The 21,406-nt window shown below is 50.9% G+C and overlaps 2 protein-coding genes across 3 annotated transcripts; one reads left to right on the top strand and one right to left on the bottom strand.

Annotated features, from left to right (window-relative positions):
- The first annotated feature begins 8,979 nt into the window (after window positions 1-8,979).
- Window positions 8,980-10,389, top strand: LOC114828557 (uncharacterized). The gene is made up of 2 exons (XM_029113125.1): window positions 8,980-8,996; window positions 9,141-10,389. The coding sequence occupies exons 1-2, from the start codon at window positions 8,980-8,982 to the stop codon at window positions 10,387-10,389; spliced, it is 1,266 nt and encodes a 421-aa protein (XP_028968958.1).
- A 531-nt stretch (window positions 10,390-10,920) lies between these two features.
- On the bottom strand, window positions 10,921-18,917 carry LOC100898395 (carboxypeptidase D). Of its 2 annotated transcripts, none has more exons than XM_029113140.1 (9): window positions 18,556-18,917; window positions 15,268-15,521; window positions 14,744-14,896; window positions 14,461-14,591; window positions 14,204-14,325; window positions 12,657-12,835; window positions 12,349-12,514; window positions 12,110-12,237; window positions 10,921-11,648 (listed from the first exon to the last, which is right to left on the bottom strand). In XM_029113140.1, exons 1-9 carry the CDS (start codon window positions 18,821-18,823, stop codon window positions 11,526-11,528), a joined length of 1,524 nt encoding a protein of 507 aa, XP_028968973.1. In that variant the 5' UTR covers window positions 18,824-18,917; the 3' UTR covers window positions 10,921-11,525. The 2 variants fall into 2 exon arrangements, with proteins under 2 accessions (XP_028968973.1, XP_003738873.1); XM_003738825.2 differs by having other exon boundaries at window positions 15,328-15,521.
- Window positions 18,918-21,406: the final 2,489 nt, after the last annotated feature.

The following is a 21,406-nucleotide window of genomic DNA, read 5'->3' as shown; positions in this document are numbered from 1 at the left end:
TTTCCGCCCCCGCTCACCTACAGTTCCACGACCAGGGAAGCACAGCAATCGTTCATCGCGCTCCCCCGAGTCTCGCTCACTCTAACATTCCGTTTCATGAGATCGAATATCGCCAGTGATCATTCTACTCGAGCCTCCCGATCCTCTACTATAGAGTGTAGCTTTCAAGAGCTGAGACTTCTTCCGATTTCTGGAGATGTTGAAGCTAATTAAAGGACTAACCAAGCGGAGAGACTTCATGCGGGAGCCTTCCAAGTCCCAAGCTTCAGTCGTATTTACTCCCATTGAGATCGACGCAGCGGACTATTGGTCTTCCGTTTCGATATGACGCAATGCATCGTCGAAACATTGAATATTCCCTTCGGAAATATTCGTTAAGGCGCCACAGCGAGAGGGAAGAGGGGCTCTATCCGGCTTCATATTTCCTCGGGCATTGCGAGCGAATAGACGAATGGACGATGGGAATAAGACGCTCCATCGGTCAAAGTCTACCGGATATAATTTCGATTCGCGAGGGAACCCCCCTCTGAGGCCTATACCTCAATTGAACTCTCATCGGAACTTCACGCAGATATCAACCTTTGAGTTCTCTCCGACGGGAGACTGTCTCGTAAGCCGAATGTCCAACGCGAGTCATAATATAGGAAGTCCTCATCGCGAATAGAGCCGTAGCGGAAGCAATTTCCTCCGTCGCAGAGCTCCAGAGCCGTTTTTATCTACTATCCTGAACACGGGAGGTCACGCAATGTTTGAAGAATGCTGCAATGGCAGCCGGCCAAAGAGTTGCGTTCCGAGGAATGGCGCTCCGCGCGCGCTCACTTTGATCAAGACTTTCGGACAAGTAAACGCCGAGACTATCGAATGTTGGCCTGCTCGTTCATCAACTTTGGAAAGGAGCCGAGAAGGAGTGTGGGCCACATAGCGGGATTGGTCCGAAGACACTCGACACTCGCCGGCTCGCACCTCATCTCACAAAGGGGAATTTTCCCGCCAGCAATGTTTATCCAACCGAATCGCTACATTGGTATACGACAAACTCATTTCTCGCGGAGCACTCATATTTTGCGTTGGGGAGAAGGAACAAGGCGGTTGGATCCGTCACGTATAGACTTGACCTGTCTCTACCCCCCCTCGGAACGTCACTCAGCAAACAAGGTCCGACGGCCACTTTGATGTAGTCGTGGTAGATGATCACAGGCGGAAAACGAATTTCTGAGAAGTTTTCTTATTCTGCACTTTCGTGTACATACATACGTCTAATGCATTGTCGGATGCCTTCGCGTAACCCGGATCACACTCATAACCGGCGACGTAAGTACAGGAGAGGCTTGGACAAGCTCTGGCCGAGCCCAGCTCTAGTCGAGAAATCTCCCTTCCGTCCATACGGTGGGTTCAACTCCCGAAATATGTATTGACATATTAAAATTTGCGCTGTGGAATTCCATTGGATCCTCATGAATTACCGAATTCCACTTCCGCCCCCACGCTTTGCGAAGATGATGGGTCTGCAGGAGACCTCGGCTGGAGCAAGGGAGTTCGACGGTAATATTCGGGAAGAGGGTTCTGAATCTTCCTTAGTTTTTTACGGCGAGAAAACACCGGATCTCGAAGCCCCCCGCGGGCGTCGTCGAGGCTATTCGACAAATCAATAATGAGAATGATAGTTGATGAGAACGATATCCGGAGCTCGGAGCGACTTCTCAAATCGCATCCGGTCAAATTGTCTAGAGATTACTTAAACCAAAACGGCTAATCTCAAGGAGTAAGGGCCTCTACCTTTCGGAAGAATCGCCCGCACTCGTTGTACAGATTTTGAGGACAGACGTCAGCATCAAGTGTAGCAATAATCGCATGATTATTGCTTCATAACACATAGGTTGCGCGAACAACTTTCACTTCACTAGCTCACTGGAAGGAATCGACTCGAAGCGGGTCCCGGGTATAGCTTCGACCGAAAAGCGCGTGTTAATGTCTGTTGGTGTTGAAAAACTTCTTCACGGAGCTTCGCTAGCGAGGGAAGGGTCCCGAGGGTGAGGTCCCGAGGAGAAGGGCTCTTGCAAAGTGGAGGTTGATCGAAGGATCAGAGGGCAGATGACATGGCTTTTTTCTCACATCATTCACCAATATCAAATTTTGCCTCACCAAAAGCAAGACGCTCCACGAATAGGTCCTTCTGTGGCACGCGGTCATTGTTTGAGTTTCTTTCCACTTAGCGAGAGTTTTCCTTCCCAGAGCCCTTCCCCCCTCCCCCCCCCACTATCATACGAGGAGACAGAGTCAGGTTTCGCGGCCCGCGGATGATTGCTTTCATTGAGGTCGAAAGGCCTGAAACGGACATCGAAGCCCGATTGTTCTCCTGCGGAGATTCATATCTGAAGGGAATTAGTCTACCTCGGGACCTTAGCAATGCGCCCCAGACGGAAGATATCGTGGAGCGTTCTTGAATAGACCCCGCATTCCGGGCACCTCCGCCTGCATTCCTCTGGGACTTCGCCAATTTCAAGACCTGTTCCTCGTTTGAGGAGGCGGGCTTCCCTCGAGTAATTGGTTAGCCTTCCCCACGATGGAGGTCCTCTCATATTCCGTAGCTAGACAAGCCACCTCTCGGATACACTATCCGGAAGGAGGAATTCAGTTCCCCACACTTGGTGCTCCCGCGGGGTAGGGCCACATACTTCCCAAAGAATATTGTATTGTCCTGGACTCATCTAGATTTTGAGCTCGGTAATTACGAGACCTTCTCCTCGGGACTTGTCCGCATCGCCTTCCTGTGGCCAGTCATCATCTCCCTGGTCCAGTTGGGATCCACCTCAGATCGATTTGAGTCCGTGTTGTAACGACGTCGAGTCATCAGGCGCACGCTGTGGCAAGATGGGCCGATGAATAGCCAATATCACGGCTTCATCATACAGACCTCGGAGCGATTCCCGTCTCAAGGATATCAGCTTCTCCCACAATCCGAGCCTCCGGCTGGGAACATCCACATATTCATGCATGAGATCACGTTCGGAGAAAAAGATCGCTTGGACGGAATCAGCATACAGTCGGTGGCACCTTTCTCCTGATGCATCTGAGAACTTTCTCCATTCGGTTACGTTGCGAGTTCCTCCAGCCGTGGTTTCGAGCCGTCTGTGTGAGCGTCCTCGGAAACCGAGCATCTACATCCCATGAAATGAGCGGAGGTGCCCGTTGCAAAGTTCCGAAATACATATACGTATTCGGAGTAGTTCGCCCTTCTGAATATGATTCCTATGAGCCCATTCTTCCGCTTTGTCACCGTGCCAAGAGGAGCAAAAACAGTGCTTGCTCGCACTTCATCCTTGAAGATCATGCGATTCCGGTGAGCGAGGCTGAGGGCTCGGTGTTACTCGGTTATGCTAGTCGGGGGCGTATGATCTCGGACTCTTCTCACGCACAACAAGGGTATATCTAAATCCCGCCGCCTTGTTTGCCGAGCCATGGGCCCGCCTTCCATACCGCGGCGCGGCGGTAGAGCTGTGTCTCGACCGAACTACCCGCTTACTTAATCGTCCAGGAGACCTAGAGTGGTCTGCTCTACGAGGGAACTGACGCTGTCTCTCTCGAGAATGACTGCTCCGAGTATCCCGAAACTTTCTGGGGGCTCTTCCCGTCAGCTCCATTCGAAGAACTCGAGAAGTTTCAAGTCGTCCCAGTCGAAATATACGGCCCATGAGGCACGCCTGCATTCCACACAGACCCTATCGCGTATAATGAACGCCCTTCCACTCTTTCAATGAAGGATAACGTAATTCAGGGAAAGAGTCTGCTAAGCGCCCACACGAGGGACCATTCCCAAGCCAGAATTCTTCCAGAGAATAGTTTTCTGAGTCGAATCCTCAACTCTTCTGTGTGCACGGGCGATTTTCGCAACGTCGACTCAGCAGCGTACGGCGCGGCCCCCTCTCAGAAGATGATGAAACTCGGCAAGAAGACAAGAGGAGCTTTCCGCCCCGAGTCCCAAATGTCAATTTCAGGGATCTTGAGATTGTTTCAGGACTCTGGCAGAGAATTCGGAGATAATTCTCTTGGAAGCGCATTTTGAGTCCCGGTCTCTCGGTGATCTCTCTCCCCCTGTGGAGCAGGATATCTCGCACGGAGAGCTCCCGACATCCGACCGGAATCCGTCTCGCGTTCTCGTGTTGGTATCGTCGCCATGCTCGGAGTCTGTATCAACTTCATTTATAAATCAACGAATCCACGAGGGAACTCCCTCGACGGTTTGTCAACGCTGCGCCACTACGGCGGCTATTTCGTCTGGATCCTGTCGATCGGGAGTTAGTGAACCAGATCGAGTAAACTCGATCTCGCTCCCTATCCCAGAACATGGTCGAGAGAGAGGTGGCTCGTGTACTCTGGTACCCCTGGATCAGGCCCGTCTCGCCTATGCTGCATCATCGGGGCATCAGCGTCGATTGACCCTGAGGCCGGGCAAACACATCTCGCACGAAAATCGACGATCGAGAGCAAAACACACCCCGTGAATCCGCAGCGAGCAAAACCTCTTACCATGAAGGCGTCATGATATCGGGTTCATTCACCCATTAGGATGGAGGACTGGCAGAAAACGCATAATTTGACAGGAGTGGCTCGCCGAAAGGCTTTTCTGTTCCCCGATCCTCTCTTTTCTCTCTCGCTTAGAATTGGAGACTTGGTCCCTCCCGCTGCGAGGAGAAACCTCAGAAACGTTCGAAGCAATCGTATTCTAAAACGGGAAGGATTTTTCGGACGGACACCTAAGAGCTGAGCTTTCCTCTGACGTTTGATCCAACTTGACAGGCGGAACTTCGTGATTCCTAGGCAGAGTCGGAGATCTCGGGCGCAAAACGGCGTTTTCGCGGTCAGAGCAGCATCACGTCTACGAAATCAAGCACAGTTTCGGGAAGAGAGGCTTTCCGTTTTCTTGAGATTCCGACTCGGATTCCAATCCCTCGAAAGTCCCGCAAATGACCGAGGAAGTTTCTCTGCCGCGAATGGATACCGAGGATTTATAGGTCCCCGATGGGACTGGGCTTGGATCCCACTTCCTCCCGCGGACCGCCGTGCAAACGTCATGGATCGATAGTTCCTCTCCGGATTCTCGGTCAGTCGCCTCCATCTTGATCGACATCATTCCGTGAAACGATCTCCCGGAGTGGAAAATTGTCCGAATCATGCACGCCTTGGTCTAACCGTGAGGAATGCGAACCGCAGTGAATTCTATCAATGCGAGAAGTGCTGTATCCTCACTCGACAGTGCGTCCACCAACGACCGACTATCTCTCCTATCTGACACCACAACGTACCCGCCTTCCGGCTCCCCGTCTCGAGATTCAGGGAAACTGCGACCGTCCATTGTTCGAAAGCTTGCTCACCACACCGTCGGACGAGGCGAAAACTTCGAGTCGACCAACTGTAATGCAGTCGGGAAGTCATGTTTCAGGAAGGCGCCATCTCATGGTTCCGTCCCCGAGGAGCGGAAACCGGAGTCGAGGTTTGAAGCATTTTACGTAGTCCGGAAGCGCACTGAATAAACGCTGGAGGCGCGGCAAGCAGCTGGTGCAATACGAGCGAACGGATCCGTCCGTCTCCCGGTCAATATACATAGGAATATTTTCGACGCGAAACCGAATCCTTAAACAATTCGACCATTCGATCAGAAACTAGATCCCGGGAGCAAGAGCGACCTCACTCAAGGCTCCCTGTTTATGATGACGAGACCCCTCTTTCGATGACAAAGCCGTCCGCGATGCTCCGCCGCCGTCGAAGAGCTCTATCGCAGGCAAGGGAGAGTCGGTTTCCAGATGACGGGTCGCCCAAGGGCCATCTTGCTGACAGGTCCTGCTCCACGGGACGATTCCTCGTTGAGAGATGGAGGCACATTCATCGGCTCAGTGCGAGCGGTAACCGAATCAGTATCCTTTAGCAGGGTCGAGCTATCAGGATTCGTAACAGCGAATTGTCGATTCCAACCAACAGCGTTCCCACGTTGGTGATTGTGGCAAACCGAGCGCCTCATCGGAAAAAACTCTGCCCCTCCTGCATTCCCCACGGCAACCGCGCCATCGATATGAGGTGAACGTCTTCATCCATTGACATTCCATCAACCCAGAGGAGCTAGTGTTGCATTCCTGTTCACCGCCATGTGTACAGATCATCTTGGTTGGGTACATCATCCGTAGCTAAGATCGTCTCATCTCTCATGAGAAAAAGTTTTGCGTTGGCTGATTCGGCAAAGGTTCATGGAGGTATCCGCGTGCGAGGTTGATGTATCGTTAAGTGTTTGTCGAGTAGCGTGACGCAACACGCAGATCGCGTTCCGTCAATATGGAAACGGCGATCCACGATTGGCATCACATTGAGCCCATGGTTCGGATAACTGCACCGACTCGCGGGGGTCCGCAGGGACCTCATCCGTATCCTTCCGCGATGATTGACGTCACAGGCACCTCACGAATATCAGATCTGGCCATCGTAGTCAAGAATCGGTCTCACGTATGCTATGGAGAGCTCAATATGGGTCTCGGGAATTCGAGACGAGATTGTACTCAGCCAGATGCCATGAGCGTATCAATTAGCTCTTTTCCGCAGTTTTGTGCACATGAGCCGAGAAACCCAGCTCTTCATCTACAGTGGCGTTCGAAATAGTGCAGCCATCTGAAAACTTCGTTCTCTTCTACAAGAGTTCTGTAAGTCTTGGGTCAAATCGAAGCATGTTTGCAAAAGTCGGGCGAGCGGTGAGCGAGTCACGGGTTGAAGCCGCCCCGTTATCGCATATTTCCGTATCGGATCCGTTCGGTCTGCATCTCGTGCAATGGGTGAGAAACTATGGATTCGCTTTCTCATCTTTGGTTATCCGTCTACCTGGATCCTGGAGCAGAAGAAATTCCCGTCGACTACTTCTTGGGAATTGTGGTCGGAATAACAGAGCCACTCCCGATGGAATAACAGACCTGAGTAGAGTGAATCCTCTCTTCGACTCGAGCATAGCTCTACGAAAATCGATCCGATATTGCAAAATAGAGAAGCAATTCCGCTTCACGGAAGGCGAGCTCTCTGATGCGAATGCTATGCTCCATGCTCATCGTCAGTATCTCCCGTTGTCATTGCAAGCTACGATGTCTAGCTGGATGGTGAACTGAGAATGCAAGGTCTCTCAAGCTCAGAGGTGGAGGACTGATCTTGGGAAGCTCGGCGATCCTCAGTGTATCGCTGAGCCTCGAATTTTGTCCTCATAGGTTCCGCTCATCTGGATTCGTTTCGAGCACCGAATTCGCCCCAGGGAGATTGAAACCCGATGGAGAGAGTATCCTCGATCTTGTTTGACCCAAGTTGGTCTCCTCTTAGGGGGGTTTTCCACCTATTGGAGTATGATTTCGCGTATAACACCTTGACAACGATTTTTGAGCGAAAATCGAGAACTCAGAGATGGCCCGTTCTATTTTGGCGCCTCGATTTCCCCAACTTTCATGGGAAAGTGGAATTCAACCACTAGGGGTATCCACGACGCCTGAGCCGGACTCGATTCCGAGGCAGACTCGTTCTGACATCACACGTTGATTGCTCGCTGCTGCCCATCCGTCGGACCTGAATATTATCTTGTCGTGCATGCATGAGTCTTCCAGCGTTTTCGAACTATGTTCATATATTTGCAACCATCGCTCTGTATTTCTCCATATCTCCAAGACTCCCTTGCAGCAAGACACATAGGCTGATAGAATATCTGTGGTGCCGAGAGGAGGTTCTGATCTCGAGGGAATGTAGCGCTCTCTTGGAGCTGGGTTGGTCGTAGCCTCCACTGGTTCGCGGAAGTATCATGTAGAGCTCGATCTGCTCATGCATGATACATGGGTACGATCTCAGGATTGTCGAATGTGAGACCGACCTGGAGGAGCGATGGCTTGAATGAAACGCGTTGACGCTAGCTCACTCGATTTTCGGGCGAGTACGAACGTTCCCGCTGCGTATTAGAAAAGAATATGTGTGGAATCGGCAGTCCTGATCAATCCAGGAAACGAAATGCCGGTTCCAAGGGATTCCGCCGCATAGTTTTTTTGATCAGGGCTCATCGAGCGAGAGAAATGGGAAGCACCGTGGGAACGCCCATCCTATCGATAGATTGCGCTACGTCTGTTTCTGGCTCTTGGGGAGTTTCGATGGCAATAGACTATTATTTAGAATGAGTATCATGAATCATGAATGAAGATCTTAGCCACCCGAAGCTTCTATGGGAAGCTTCTATGTGATGCGGCTCTCATAGTTGTCCCGGTATTCTTTTCTCGTTTTCAAGCCTGCTTTTCGGATATAATACGTTCGAACAAATGTTGATGATGCTCTGGAAGCCGTGCCCAGCACGCAATACGACACCACGGAGATCAAGACTAGCCTGAGCCCTACACAGATCTCCCGGAGGAGAACAGTCCGTGCTCGAAGTATCTCCTGATCAGAGTTCCTTTATCCAAGACCGTGGAGACGAACAGGTAATAGAAATGTCAAGTCTCCTCAAATATCCCAGGGATATCACCTGAGAAGCTCTGGGGTGAACAATGAGAAATCCGCTTGAGCAGCGTGGTCCCTATGAGAATGTTCGTCTACGGAATTCATCGACGCAGCGGATAAATTCCGAATCCTCGGTACCCGCGCGCACTCACTGCCGATTCTAACTATGATTTATTCATTACTCATCACACTCTAGTTGCCATGGCTGACGAAAAGAGAGGGAAAATATTGGACAACTTGAGGAGCAAACCCTACAGCATTGATTCCGTGGTCATCGGAGAATTGTGTGATCTCGATCCGGAAACTCGGAAGGAATACCTCGCTGAGCAGCAAGCGATGTATTGCCAAGAAACACGTGGAGAATGCTTATTGAAGCTCGCAGCCCAGAAGGGAGAATTCGAACTCGTCTCGGACTTCGTGAATAAAGTTGGATTCGTCATCGAGAAGACGGAGGTGAACGATCACATTCAGCTGGAGTGCATAATGCGGGGATACACAGAGCTGGTCGAACTCTTCGCCGGCAAGACCGGCGCTGCGAGAGACTGTCTCAAAGCTTGGATGAACATGGACGAGGTTGAAGATGCAACAGTCGAACGCATCCTAGACGTTCTCATCGAGAATGGTTTGATTCTTGAGAAAAATAGATCTCGAATTCTCTTCGATTCACTCCCGAACAACTTCAAGGAAATCACCATTCAGACGAAGATACTGGTTGGCAAAGGCGTCGCATATTGCAATGCAGATCCCGATGAATGCGCGCTACGGAAAGCGGCAGTATGGGGAAAGGAATCTGCGGTGGAACTTTTCCTCACCGGTGACCAACACACCCCTGAAGAAGCCGCTAATGCCTACGAACTGCTGCAAATTGGGACGATGCGTCCGGAGGTGATGGACATTCCCTTGGGAATCGAAGGCCTGAAATACTTCAGAAGAGCTCAAAGAGTCAGGGACGAGGCGAACATCAAGGCTCGACAACTTGCCGTGAATCGGAAGTGCTTCGAGAGTATCGAGGACATTATCGAATTGGAGAATCTTGTGAACGACCGGAAAGCGCTAGAATTCGTCCAGCAATGTTACGCGATATGCGTCGCCCACAAGTTCCCCAACCTGCCTTTCAGCGATCCGCTGGGCATCTACGACCTCCAGACGTGGATGTTTTACTACCTAGAAAGTTACCGAGACGTGATCTGTTTGTTCCTAAGCATCGAGCTGGAGGACCGTCGATTCTTCCATAACAAGTACAGATCAGCGATCGCGAGGCTACTTCTCGAAAGTTCCCCACCTGATTGGACGGAGATCGTGATGATCTTCCACACTCTTAGCTATATGGGGTATCAGTCAAATACAGCCATTGAAATATTCCGTGGCATTGATCTCGACCAACTGAAGGTAACATTGGAGTCAGCTGATTTCCCCCGGAATGGATGCAGCTTACTCTTGAGCTACATTGCCGATGTGATGCAATCGACGGTTCTGGAAGTATTACTCGAATACGTGGAACTCCTTCTGACGCTTGGGGCTGAAGTCAGCCTGACCAGTCGAGAGCACAGGGCCATCGAAGAGCAGATGGCGAGTTGTGCCGGGAAAAAAATGTGGTGGCTGCCTCCTGACGAGACTGGCTACGTCAAGAGTGAAGACGCTTTCGATCCCACAACGCTGCATCGTTTGCTCGCTGCCTGCTCGATGTGGCAGCAAAGCCATCGTTTCAAGCTGACAATCGAGAGCGTTCTGAACGCTGCTTGTTGCCCCATGGACGCACAAAACTTTTCGCGCGTTAAAAACCGAAATTTCGGTGTTCTGCGACTGAAATGTCTCGCTGCGAAGAAATGCTCTCGCGCAGTTTGCGCTATGCTCCCCGTAACTCTCGTGCACTTCGTCAGGAAACACAGATGAGTTACCTCGGTCGCGCCGAGCTGTATACAATAAAATCAAATGCGATATCATCCAACTAAACGGCTTCTCCTTGAATCCGGGATTCTGCCGAAATCTTTTCGATATAGTCCCGGGCATACGAGAGCTTCTTCCTGGGGAACACCTCTGCTCTCGTAGGTATTCGAAACGTTTAGAAAACTCAGATCGACTCGTGGAGCTCTTTTCGAACATTTCGTCATTTCCAGACCCCGGGGATATCTGTTGAAGCCCGTCGAGAATCCCTCCAGGATTTGCAGATCCCGGCTCCCGACGTGGAGGATTGAGCAGGACGCAATAAGGACAGCTCTGCCCCGGCTGAGTCCGCAGCATCTCATCAGTTACATATCCCTCCGGCCAGGCTCGAGTCATTCGATCCTACTGTCCGGGGGTCATTCATTCACAGCTCTCGCTGATGCTGATTCCGAACGTCATTGCATGGTCAACCCGCGTATTCGATTAGTCATCAGCCTGCCCGGCGGCGAGTGCAAGAAGGCCAGGATGAATGAGGCGCTTTTCTAGGAGGAAAATAGGTAATTGTTTTAATCACATACATCTGGACAATTTGCTCCTTTAGAGGCTTCGACGCGAAAGTCACAATCTGATTCAGTCAGTGGTTCGACATGAATTTATATGATTTCTGCCTAGTACAACACCACTTCCGATAAGGGAGAACACAGGATTTCGGAGCCTTGCAGGGAAGCTGGAATATCCTGCTTTCGAGAACACAATGGGATCTTGAGGTCTTGGAACTCCACAAGTCACGATAAATAGAATGTCACCTAAACTCCAACATGAATCTTTGTCTAGTGGAGGAACTCCACAGGATTGTTTATGAACGAATACACTCGTACCCCAGCAATATCAACAGCTCGCCTCTACAGGATCGAGGGTGGCAAAACGAGATTACCTGCTTCCAGATTGCTCTTTGAACATAGAATCGACTGCCTAGCGAGAAAAACCTGTTTCGAACAACTAAACCGCCGGACGCGGCAAAACAAATATTCCGGTCCTATAAACTATATACGGGGCGGAAAACAGGTTGATGGGTCAGTTTTTGCGTCGATATATCGAGACGGTGGTGTCATTCGCAAGAATAAACTGCTCGTGGCAGAGAGTTCTCATCCGTCCGCTCCTTGCAGCTGCTCTTTCGCGAGACGAATCCGTCTCGCCTCAGCCGCGATCAAGGCGAGGATGTCGAGGGATTCCTTGTCGGGGTCTCTCTCGTCTTCAGAGACCGGTACCTGAATGGAAATGTATCGGATTAGGAAATCGAATTCCACTGTGTATACCCGGCAGGCTCTCGACTCCGGTCGGGAGCGTCGACAGTCGAGACATAATCCAGGTAATGACTTAACATAATGACATAATGACGTAATGACACAGGGCGCACATGCAGGGGACGGTGCGGGTGGAACGGGGAAATTTCTGTTTCGGGATGAATCGCCAGAGTTGTGATGAGTCAATCGAGTCAGCCAATAGAATAAACTCGAGAGAAAGCTTCGAACAGAATGGAGGATGATGAAATCGAAAGCTAACTCTGAGAGGGAATCCCTCCCATCATTCATTCTATTCCCGAACATTGGCACCGACCTACCGTCTCCGCTGCAGACCATTGTCGCCAGAGCGGCGCACGAAAAATTCCGATAGGATGAGAAATGAGAGAACGAAAAAAAACGAAATGTGACACAGACCTTGCACTTACAGCAACCTCTGCGGGTTGGAGCTTGAAGTTGAACGTAAGAGCTCCCTTGTTCTTATTGAAATCCGGGACGTTGAGGGTCACCCTCTGCGCCTCATATCCAGGCGCAGAAGCTTGGATCGTGTATTGGCCTGCAAATACAGGCTGTCACATAACATGATTCATTTGGAAAAATCCTTAGTTCATCGTGGCGGAGTTATCTATGGGAGAAGCAGCCTGATAAGCTAGATTGAGCGACTAACCTGGAAGCAGAATTCTCCAGAATTCGCCGATCTTCGTGGTGGTGACGTCGTGCTTCATGTGTCGAGGGATTCCTCCCTGACCGAGGGTGAAAACTGAGATTTCCGCATCGCCGATGGGTAGGCCGGTGGTGGCATCGACCACGAATCCCTTGATGCCTTGGTGAGTCTGCGAAAGATCAAGGAATTCAGAAATCGATAGGGTCACTCAAGGGAAGGAGCTCTACCCGAACTGAATCTATCTGCTCAGCTCTACCCCCTCCCCTTCCGTGATACCCCTGTTCTGATCGATGGAAAAGAATCTTACTCACCCTCCACATGAACTCGATCAAGGCGCGTCGATTCCTCTCCCACTCCCGTGAAAGCTCGTGTGCGGGAGGATATTTGTCGCAGCCCAATTCCAACGTGATTTCGAAGTCATTCGAAGATAGATAGTTGAAATCCTGCATTCCACCGGCGACTGCATACCAAGCTGCGCCATTCGTGATGCCTGGAAAATGGTGCGAACTGAATTCCGAAGTCGAGCAAGTAAGCCATGGGGAACTCCGGGAATATCGGACGCTGCGGAGAAGGAATCGAGATTCCACGAAAGAATACCCGGGGAGCTTCATTCTTACTGAATGCTCTGTGTCGGGGCGCAAGAGCTCGCACATGTAAAGATCCAGAAAATTGAGAGTTTCTCCTGGGAGACTCCTAGAGCGATCGGCGATCTAATCGATGCTGGATGGGCGGAGAGCTCGAACAACATATTTCTGCGAGCCTGCTCCCGTACAATTGGAGCGGATAATCAATACTATAGTTCAGTGTTCCCCTTGGGTTCTTTATGTAAAACTTGCTCGATTTGGACCAAATGCACACAGGGAAGCAGAAAGTCCCAAATCTCGAATGAAACGTCTGAGACATTGGATTGGCCATCGGCCATCGGATTCGTATTGGAATTCAGTCCTGCAATCGTTGAGCCGGCATCATTCGCGCGAAAAGCTCGTCGCCCCTTGCTTGCGAGCTTAATCTGTGGGATGTCACGTCGAACGGTGAGTCATCAGCCTCCAGCTAGACACAAATATTACGCTACATGATGATACTGCAAGCCTGATGATCTCTTGCATCATGCTCTATTCCTCTTATAACATCGATGTTAAGATTGGATGACCCGCCTGCAATCGCTACGCTGCTCGTCCTGCCGGCCGGACATGCCGTTTCTACTCGATGTTTTTCCCTCAAGCGCGAAGCGTTCCAAGCTCAGGCTCTATGGGTCAACGAGCTCACCGCTCATTAACGGGATCCTTCCTCTCAGATTTCAGAAGATTCCTAATTTTGAGCGTAACTTGACGGAACCCGTTCCACGGGATCACAGCAAATCAATAGTCGCAGCTGATCCGCTCACGTGGGCAGCCGTAACCCTTCGCAAGTTCGACCGGTGTCAGGTTCAGCACGCGGCGCGGTATTCAAGGATTATTGATGGCCGGGAGAAGTCGTGCGCGCACCCGAAAGCGTGGCATTGACAGCGATCGACTTTTTTTTTTCACGGCCAAGAGAAACTTTTACGAGAACGCCCTGATCGGTGGGTGAGTTTGGGGCGACGGATGAACTTGTCCGTTCGTTCCCTTGTTCTCTCGTTTTCCAGTCAACCGTCTAGCGAGCCGCCCGCCCTGCCCTTTCTGTTTCTGTTTGGACACGGAATTACTTGAGACTACGCCCACCGACGACCCGAATGCATAAGCGCTGTCTAACGGTTTCGCTCTGCTTACACTAAGCCGAAGAATGGCATCTAGGAGGTCTGACCCGTTTGATCGGAAAATCGGAACCAGTCCGATGTGCACATGTCGCCAACTGACATACAGGCTGTCGATGAGCTCACCTTTGGTATTCTGGAAGCCGTCGCCTGCGTCACAAGACTTCCCGAGATGCATTTCGGGATGATTATCCGCATAAACTCGGGCCAGATACCTAAACACATCATCGTCCGGGGAGGCCGTGTATCTGACGGGATGAGAATGAATTACTTGATTTGCTCACGGGATGCAATCTTTTTCGGTGAGCTAGTTCCTAGCGGAGGAGCGAATCCAATTGGCACTCCGCGGTATTGGGAAAGATTGAATCGCCAACTCATTATACCGTCTCGAAGAACCATCCGTGGTGTCGTCGAAAGGATAGTTTGCGACTAGGGCTCCGCCGTGAAGATTTGCTGAGAGCACAAAGGGTTTCGAGATTATCCATTCAATGACAGCTCGAGTCTCCGGTTGAATCTACGAAATTCAAACAGGGTGTGCTTCTTTAGATCTGCGGTACATACCTCGAACCCACACCGATCGCCCATCCCATGCACCGCATTCCCTGAACAGAACGATTCTTGTATTGACTAATTAATCAGCCAATAGGCCAAACGCAGAGAACTTACGGCGTGATCAAGGTTGCCATCGAACAAATGATGGGCCTTGGCATTCTCATTCAGATTCCGGATTTTGTGGTACTTCTTATTCAGGTTCGGGAAGTCCCGGTTGAGATCAACGTCGTTAGCGTTGCCTCGTCCGGTGAGCCAGTCACGCTTCGCCTGGAAAACAGCCATTGGTGAGATCCATTGATTATTTTCACATGAGCATCACAGCGGACATCGATCCAATCCGATCCGTCCCCATCGTACATTCGGATGGACAACGGCAAAATCGTGTCAGAGGTTGAGAGCAGACACTCTTCGACCTCTTACTCGGGGTTCTACGACTGACATAATTCTCCGGCATGCACTTAGAGAGGGAAGTGGGAAAGGTGAGTAGAGACAGACAGATATACCCTGAACCAAGCGTTCCGTACAACAGACCGCCATCAATTACCAGTTCCGGGTACCAGCTGCAAGCACCGTGAGATTCTGATCCGGAGTAGTGATCGTTCCCAGTTGCTTACAGAAACTGGTCTGTCTTGACTCACCCACCACAAGCGGAGTAACTGAGGAAAAGCTTGGAAAGCAGTGTTCTTTCCGGATCTTACTTCAGTGGCCTTGTCCCAGCCGTCGGGATTCATCGATGGCATGATGTGGATCCTCGTCGTGTTTATTAGTCGGCTAATTTCTGGGTCGCCTGCATTGTACTGCTTGCACAGCTCATCCGCCAGTTTCAGGAGAAGTTCGCGGCCGAGAACTTCGTTTCCATGCATGTTTCCGACGTACTTGAACTCCGGCTCGACTGAAAGGAAAATCATCATGAGAACGTTTGAACGTTGAGGAATATTCTATTCTGGCATTTTTTCTTCAATCGAGTCCGAATTCGATGGAGGGCGCGAGGAGGATAATAGGATAAGAGGCGTGCCGGATAATAGGAATTGGTGAGCTTTTGTTCTGAGCGTCCGAACATGACGGCGGACTGACAGCGAAGCGGATATCACGAGACGTCGACGAAGAAACTAACAGCGGATGTTTGGAAGTGCCGGATGTCTGTCTGTTTGTCTTCGCTGCAACGCTGACAATGAAGACGACACGTTCACTTGGCTGGAACGCTTTGCTTTAAAAAATCCGCAGTCGAGCATTGCACAACCGTCCGTTACCGTAGGCCCTCGCCCAGCTCTCTTGTTGTTGCAAAACAGCGATCGTGGACGTTCCCATTCGTTTTCATTCGCTAACTCCGACAAAATGTGCTTACTAACACTGAGGGGAGTAAATTCCGACGTCAATGTTCAACAGCATATCAATGATTTCGTAGTGGAGTTCCGAATCTGGGCCTCCTGAGAAATCTCAAGATGAGGTCATGGAATCGTACCTCAAACTCGAGAGGACGAAAAATGACATCTCGACCGCGGCCATGTCTATCAATTTTCAGGGGGAACGATTGTTCGGATAAATCGCGAGCTTCGCGCGTCCGACGCAAATCAATGCGTCAGTCAATGCGCTGTTCATATCGTACGGAAATTCGCGGAGCCCGCGTCCCGCTCACTCGCGGATGGAGTAACTGCCGGTTCCCCTCAGACTTCGATATGGCCAGGCTCGGCAAGTCAACAAGAGAGCCAGTCTATCAAGGAGTCCTGATTGTCCAGGGGTGATCAGAGGGAGCTTGATCTTCCAAAACCATCCAAATTCCTGCTATCACAAACTCAAAACACGGAGGCAGCCTCGATGGCGGATCACAACCCGAATTCACCCCACGTGAATCAGAGGAAGGGACCTTCTAAGGAATTGGAATCATTTTTCAAAAGACCATCGATCGGTGATGAGCGGAGTCGCTTCTTTCCGCTTCGATTTACTAACTCACAGCCAAGATTCTTCGGCAGATAAGGTAACTAACGTGATCGGCGAAGTTTCTCTCGAACGTGCTTCCGCCTAAAACTCCGTCTGCGTCCGTTTCCACTCAAGGATCATCACGATACGGCTCGCCTCGAGACGTGGAGACGAGGGCTCTCTCTACGGATATTTCTCTACACTCAACACCGCTGGTCAGGCAATTATCCTTTGGAGCGCGATCGTCAGAAAATCAATTCTTCGTTTCAATTATAAGCAGTCTTCGGGTAGGAGCACGGCTTTCATCCAACTGATCGGATGACAGAAAGCGGTACGACCGAAATCGAGGGCGATTGTGGACCGGTTGGTCGTCCTTGTCTTCGATGAAGGCAGAAAACTGCAGCCAGGGATTCCAACATAATTGTTGTTAGCGAGGTGTTTTATATTCGGTCCGGAGGGCTATTCTTCCCGTGAGATCGCTCCCTTGCGTTCACGAGTCACATTCGCCTATTGCATATTCCTCTCTTGACGAAAACAAATGATCAACCCGGTTGCCCATCAAGAAAAGTCAAGCACGAGCTAGCGGCTTGCCCAAGAGTAAAAGTTCCGAGTCAGGAGGTCGTCACGAAGAGCAGCAATGTACGGAGCGCTCTGATAACTTCGAAATTTTCAGAAGTCTTCCGTCTCCTCCATGTCTTGTATTTCTGGCTTGCCCCTCATACGCGTGCTCGTCGTCGCTAATAAACATCGGAGAAAGAAGATCGTTTACGTGACTCGTGTACAGGAACTACTGTTTGACGGAGCCACGTCTGGTGCATGCAGCTCCACGGCAGGCCCGGATTTATACTGTGAACCGCAAAAATCGCTATCTTAATGGCAACCGGTTGGAATATTCTGATATTTCATACAGCTGCTCGGAGTTATTCGAGCCACCGGAACGCTAGATTCAATCAGGGCTCTTCCGTGGCCATTGTAGGTTCGCGGAACCCGAGTCATCGGGAAAGCTCGGCAGCTTTCTTCGAATGTCGGAGGGCTCAATAACCGCTGGGGGATCTCACCTCTGGACCGTGTCGAGATTGTCAACAAGGTTCGCGATCGGACTCGGAGAAAATCTCGAAGATCGACCCTACCCCAAAATGGATCCCCGTATATCGCCATGCCCAGGGAAGATGATTCTTTCCATTTATAAACGATGAAATTAGGGACTTCTTGTCGACGAAATGATTAGCGGTTCCGGAGCGGATTGAAAGTTCCGAAATTATCGATCTGAACGTGATCTCCGCTCAAAATCGAGCTTTCGCTTCGGTCACGACGCTGCAATCTTGAGCCTACAAATCAAATAATTTCGGTAAGAGGAATAATCGGATTCCACTGAAAGTCTGGCCGTTTCGAATCTGAGCTAGACAGCTCGACAATATTCAGAATCGGAGGTTCTCAGATACCGAACCCCGATCCTCGGGTCTGCATATCAAAACATGAATCTACATGATGAGAGCCCCGGCTTGAAAGCAGGCGTCACCGTATTGTCCATCGGCTGAAACATCCAATACGCCTGATCTCCCACCCGGAGTACGCGCACGGGAAAATTCCAGACGAGAGCGCGATTTAGGGAAAGGGTAGTCTAGACAAGCTCAAATTCTCGGAGTAATTACGGGACTTTTCGTCGTACTGTCCCTCGGACTAGGGGAAAGGAGATATGAATATCCGCCGGGCACAGGGAATTCTACGCTGAGCTACCGTGTTGCCTCGACGTTCATCACACCCTTGAGTATCGAGAATCAGGTGCGGCGAGCCGACTACCGATTCTCCCCACGAAAGAAATTTCGATCCTTTTTTTGGTGGAAACTCATGATAATGAAGTTCCGACTTCCGCAGAGCGCGGAGTCTGGCTGGATCAGGTTGTGATACACGATGCGGGCGGATCTAAGCTCGGAGAGAGCTTCAATCCCTCAGTCCATATGGCTGATGATGCGCTGTCGAGGAGCTGCCAGCAGGTGGGTGGTACTCACGCGGTTCATGAACTCCAGGATTTCCCGAGAACTCGATGACAGTCAACGGCCAGCCCTTGAGAGATCGGTAGTTCAGTTCGTAGAGCAGGGTGATCGATGGACATTCCTGATTGATTCTCTCTAGCTCTTTATTGAGTTCATAGTTGTTGTGGTGCTTCGAGTCCGATCCGCGCTGAAGACCTTCTGACGTTGGGACGAGTACGAGGCCAACAAGGAATAGCCACATCACGCAACGACACACGTGCGCTCGGCCGACGGATTGGCGCATCGCACCGTCTTCTCACTTTCGCTGTCACAAATTCGCGAGCACAAAATGTTTTCTGTTGTCACCAGGCACGATGCGCGGTTAAGGCATCCGTACCACTCGCTGGAAAAAGAGCCGTCAGTCCAAGGGGAGAGTGCTGCAGTGGAGGGGAAGAGCGGAGGAGTCACCATCCAACCAAGCAAGCATCCGACTAACCAGCCAACCAGCTAGCCCGAGGAGGTGTTCGTTATCCCTCAACGAACAGGCGTCGAATGGACGGAACGCGCGCATACGTACATGCACACTTACGCGCATACGTAACACACGAAATGACGTCATTCGGGAATCCGAGCGGTTTGAATCTGTTGGGGGAGACGATTTTAATAGCCGGAGCCGGAGCCCTTCGCGACGTTTTTTTTCTCGAGCAAAGCTTTTCTGATGGCTCACCCGTCAGCAACGTCGTTTTGCTGATTGACCGCGGAGTCCTGTGTGGTGAAAACGAGCCGAATATCGAACGATACCACCGGAAATATGTATTCGAAATTGCGGTCCGGAATCGAGAATCCTTTTAGAATTTGAGCAGCAGCTCCGGATGAAGCGACCGTGATTTTTAGGGCCAGCGGCTCATCATCGACATGATGAACGACTCATCAAAAACTTCTATGCTGCATCGAAATAGAGATTGCAATACTCCGTCCGATGATCATCGACGAGTCGACGACGGGGCTCCCGACCGATAAACTGTGGAACCGTCCCCAGAGGAAGGACGCACGAGTTGCACTCCTCTTCTTCCCTCTGACTATGCCACAAATTACTTCACATGATGCTCGGACGCGTCCGCACTGGCGCTTTCTGATCGGGAGGATCCTCCGGAGCGAATATCGCAACTCACAAGCTGCCTGATGAGGAGCCTTCGACGTTGACGCAACGACAGACTACATGTCGCCGCCGATTCGGGTGGACTCACTCGCCCGGACTAGGAGCGCGGTAAGGTGCCTATGAGCTCATCGACGGCTGTCATCTGAGGGTATCGGATCCGTTCCACATCGATCCCACAGCGTTCTCGAGCTTCTGTGATACTCTCTTCTGCCATTCCCCGGATGAACCAAGAATTAGGATCCTCCATACTTCTGAGGATTCTTGCAGCAACGTTTTCTGCACCTTCTGAAGATTTCGCTCGCTCCACAAATCAGAAGATGAAGTCCCTCAGGCGTCGATGACCCGTTCTGAACACCCGTTTACAATGCCATCGTGGGACCAGAGAGTTATTGCAATGACGACGAGCCTTCCAGACGGGACGTGTAGTACACAATTGGAGTCATTTTGTATGGCCGCCCTGCTGACGATGGGTCATGGCTACGCTTTTGTTTAGACGATGACAACGGGCGCTAACTTCTACGAAAACCGCAAACGAAAATACCGGGACAGTCGTTCGGAATACCACTTGGCGAAAAATGAGAAGGAGAAAACAAGATTTTTCTGAAGACCGAAAGGCCGCCGGGAACGTGATGGTCACGGACGCTGACAGCGCACGTACTCACAACGAATTCAAAATCATCCCTTAGCCAGAGCGAATGACCAGCATTGGATCTGTATGAACTTTTCACGGACATGCTCGGAAGGGGTACCGACTCACTTGAGCTTGGGGGAGAACATAGGGAGGTCTTCTACGGTTCGCAGAGCCTCATGGCTCTGGAATTCTCCTCGATACGGGACAACGCTTCAGGGGTCAGATTCAATTCGCGGTCTTCTGTTCCCGAAAACTGAAACTCCCTCTCCGGCAAGCATCGTTGTCCGAGCACCCAATCCGGAAGATATTTAAGTCTAAACGCTTGGATGAACGGAGTGGGCAGGAAATTCCCGAAGGCCCCCTGCAGATTCACGAGTTTTCGCTTTCGGTGTGAACGGCACGCTCGCGCTATGAGAGTTCCGAAGAAGATCGAAAGCTCGAATTCTGAAGCAGGTCCTTTGTTGCAGGAGTATGCCGTGACGCGTATTCAATCGCGTTCCGATCAGTCACTCATGTCGCCTGTATGGGTGGAAAACTTCTGGGAGACGAGAGTCATCACGTGTAGATCTGATTCTGTGGATGGAGTGCTTTCCAGAGGATCGCCCGGCTCACATTCCTCGTGTCAGTCCTATGCGAGAGACTATCACCTACATGCTGCCAAGGTTTCACCATGGCGATCAGACGCGGAAGAATGGCTGGAAGAACACTATCAAGGCACTTGAACTAAGCTTGTACACCGGCGGAGGAAGTTTGCAAGCAACCAATCCTCTCGCAACCGTGGTCTTTTCGGTACATTCTTCATCTCTATCTTGGAGGAACCGGAATTCGGAGAAGAGACATGGTTGAACCTAAGATGCTGTCTCGCAGAGTGAAATGACCCTCAATAAGATGCCGCTCCGCTTGAAAGTGACGGAAGAGAGCTCGTCGAAGTTTCCTCGCGTAAAACTGGATGCTCGGCGCCTTCACACTCTCATCGAGTCAATCTAAGGGCTTTGAGCCCTCCCCAGAAGATGGAATAGATCGTCGCACGGCGCGCTTTTCGTCTCGATTAACCGATCATCCGACGGAGTTTCCGTTCTTTTAGGGGCCCCTTGCAG

This window comes from Galendromus occidentalis, unplaced genomic scaffold (genome assembly GCF_000255335.2).
Source record: "Galendromus occidentalis unplaced genomic scaffold, Mocc_1.1 scf7180000076336, whole genome shotgun sequence".
Lineage (NCBI taxonomy): Eukaryota > Metazoa > Arthropoda > Arachnida > Mesostigmata > Phytoseiidae > Galendromus > Galendromus occidentalis.
Note: the sequence above shows the minus strand (reverse complement) of the source record. Positions and strands in the feature narration are given on the sequence as shown.

What these genes read in the sequence shown, in the direction of transcription:
- LOC100898395 (XM_029113140.1), bottom strand. Translation starts at nt 18,823, where the DNA reads ATGCGCCAATCCGTCGGCCGAGCGCACGTGTGTCGTTGCGTGATGTGG. An exon ending in TCCTGGAGTTCATGAACCGC is followed by an intron (nt 15,522 to 18,555) that starts GTGAGTACCACC and finishes TTTTCCTTTCAG; the next exon opens with TCGAGCCGGAGTTCAAGTAC. An exon ending in AGTTACTCCGCTTGTGGTGG is followed by an intron (nt 14,897 to 15,267) that starts GTGAGTCAAGAC and finishes GCTGTTTTCCAG; the next exon opens with GCGAAGCGTGACTGGCTCAC.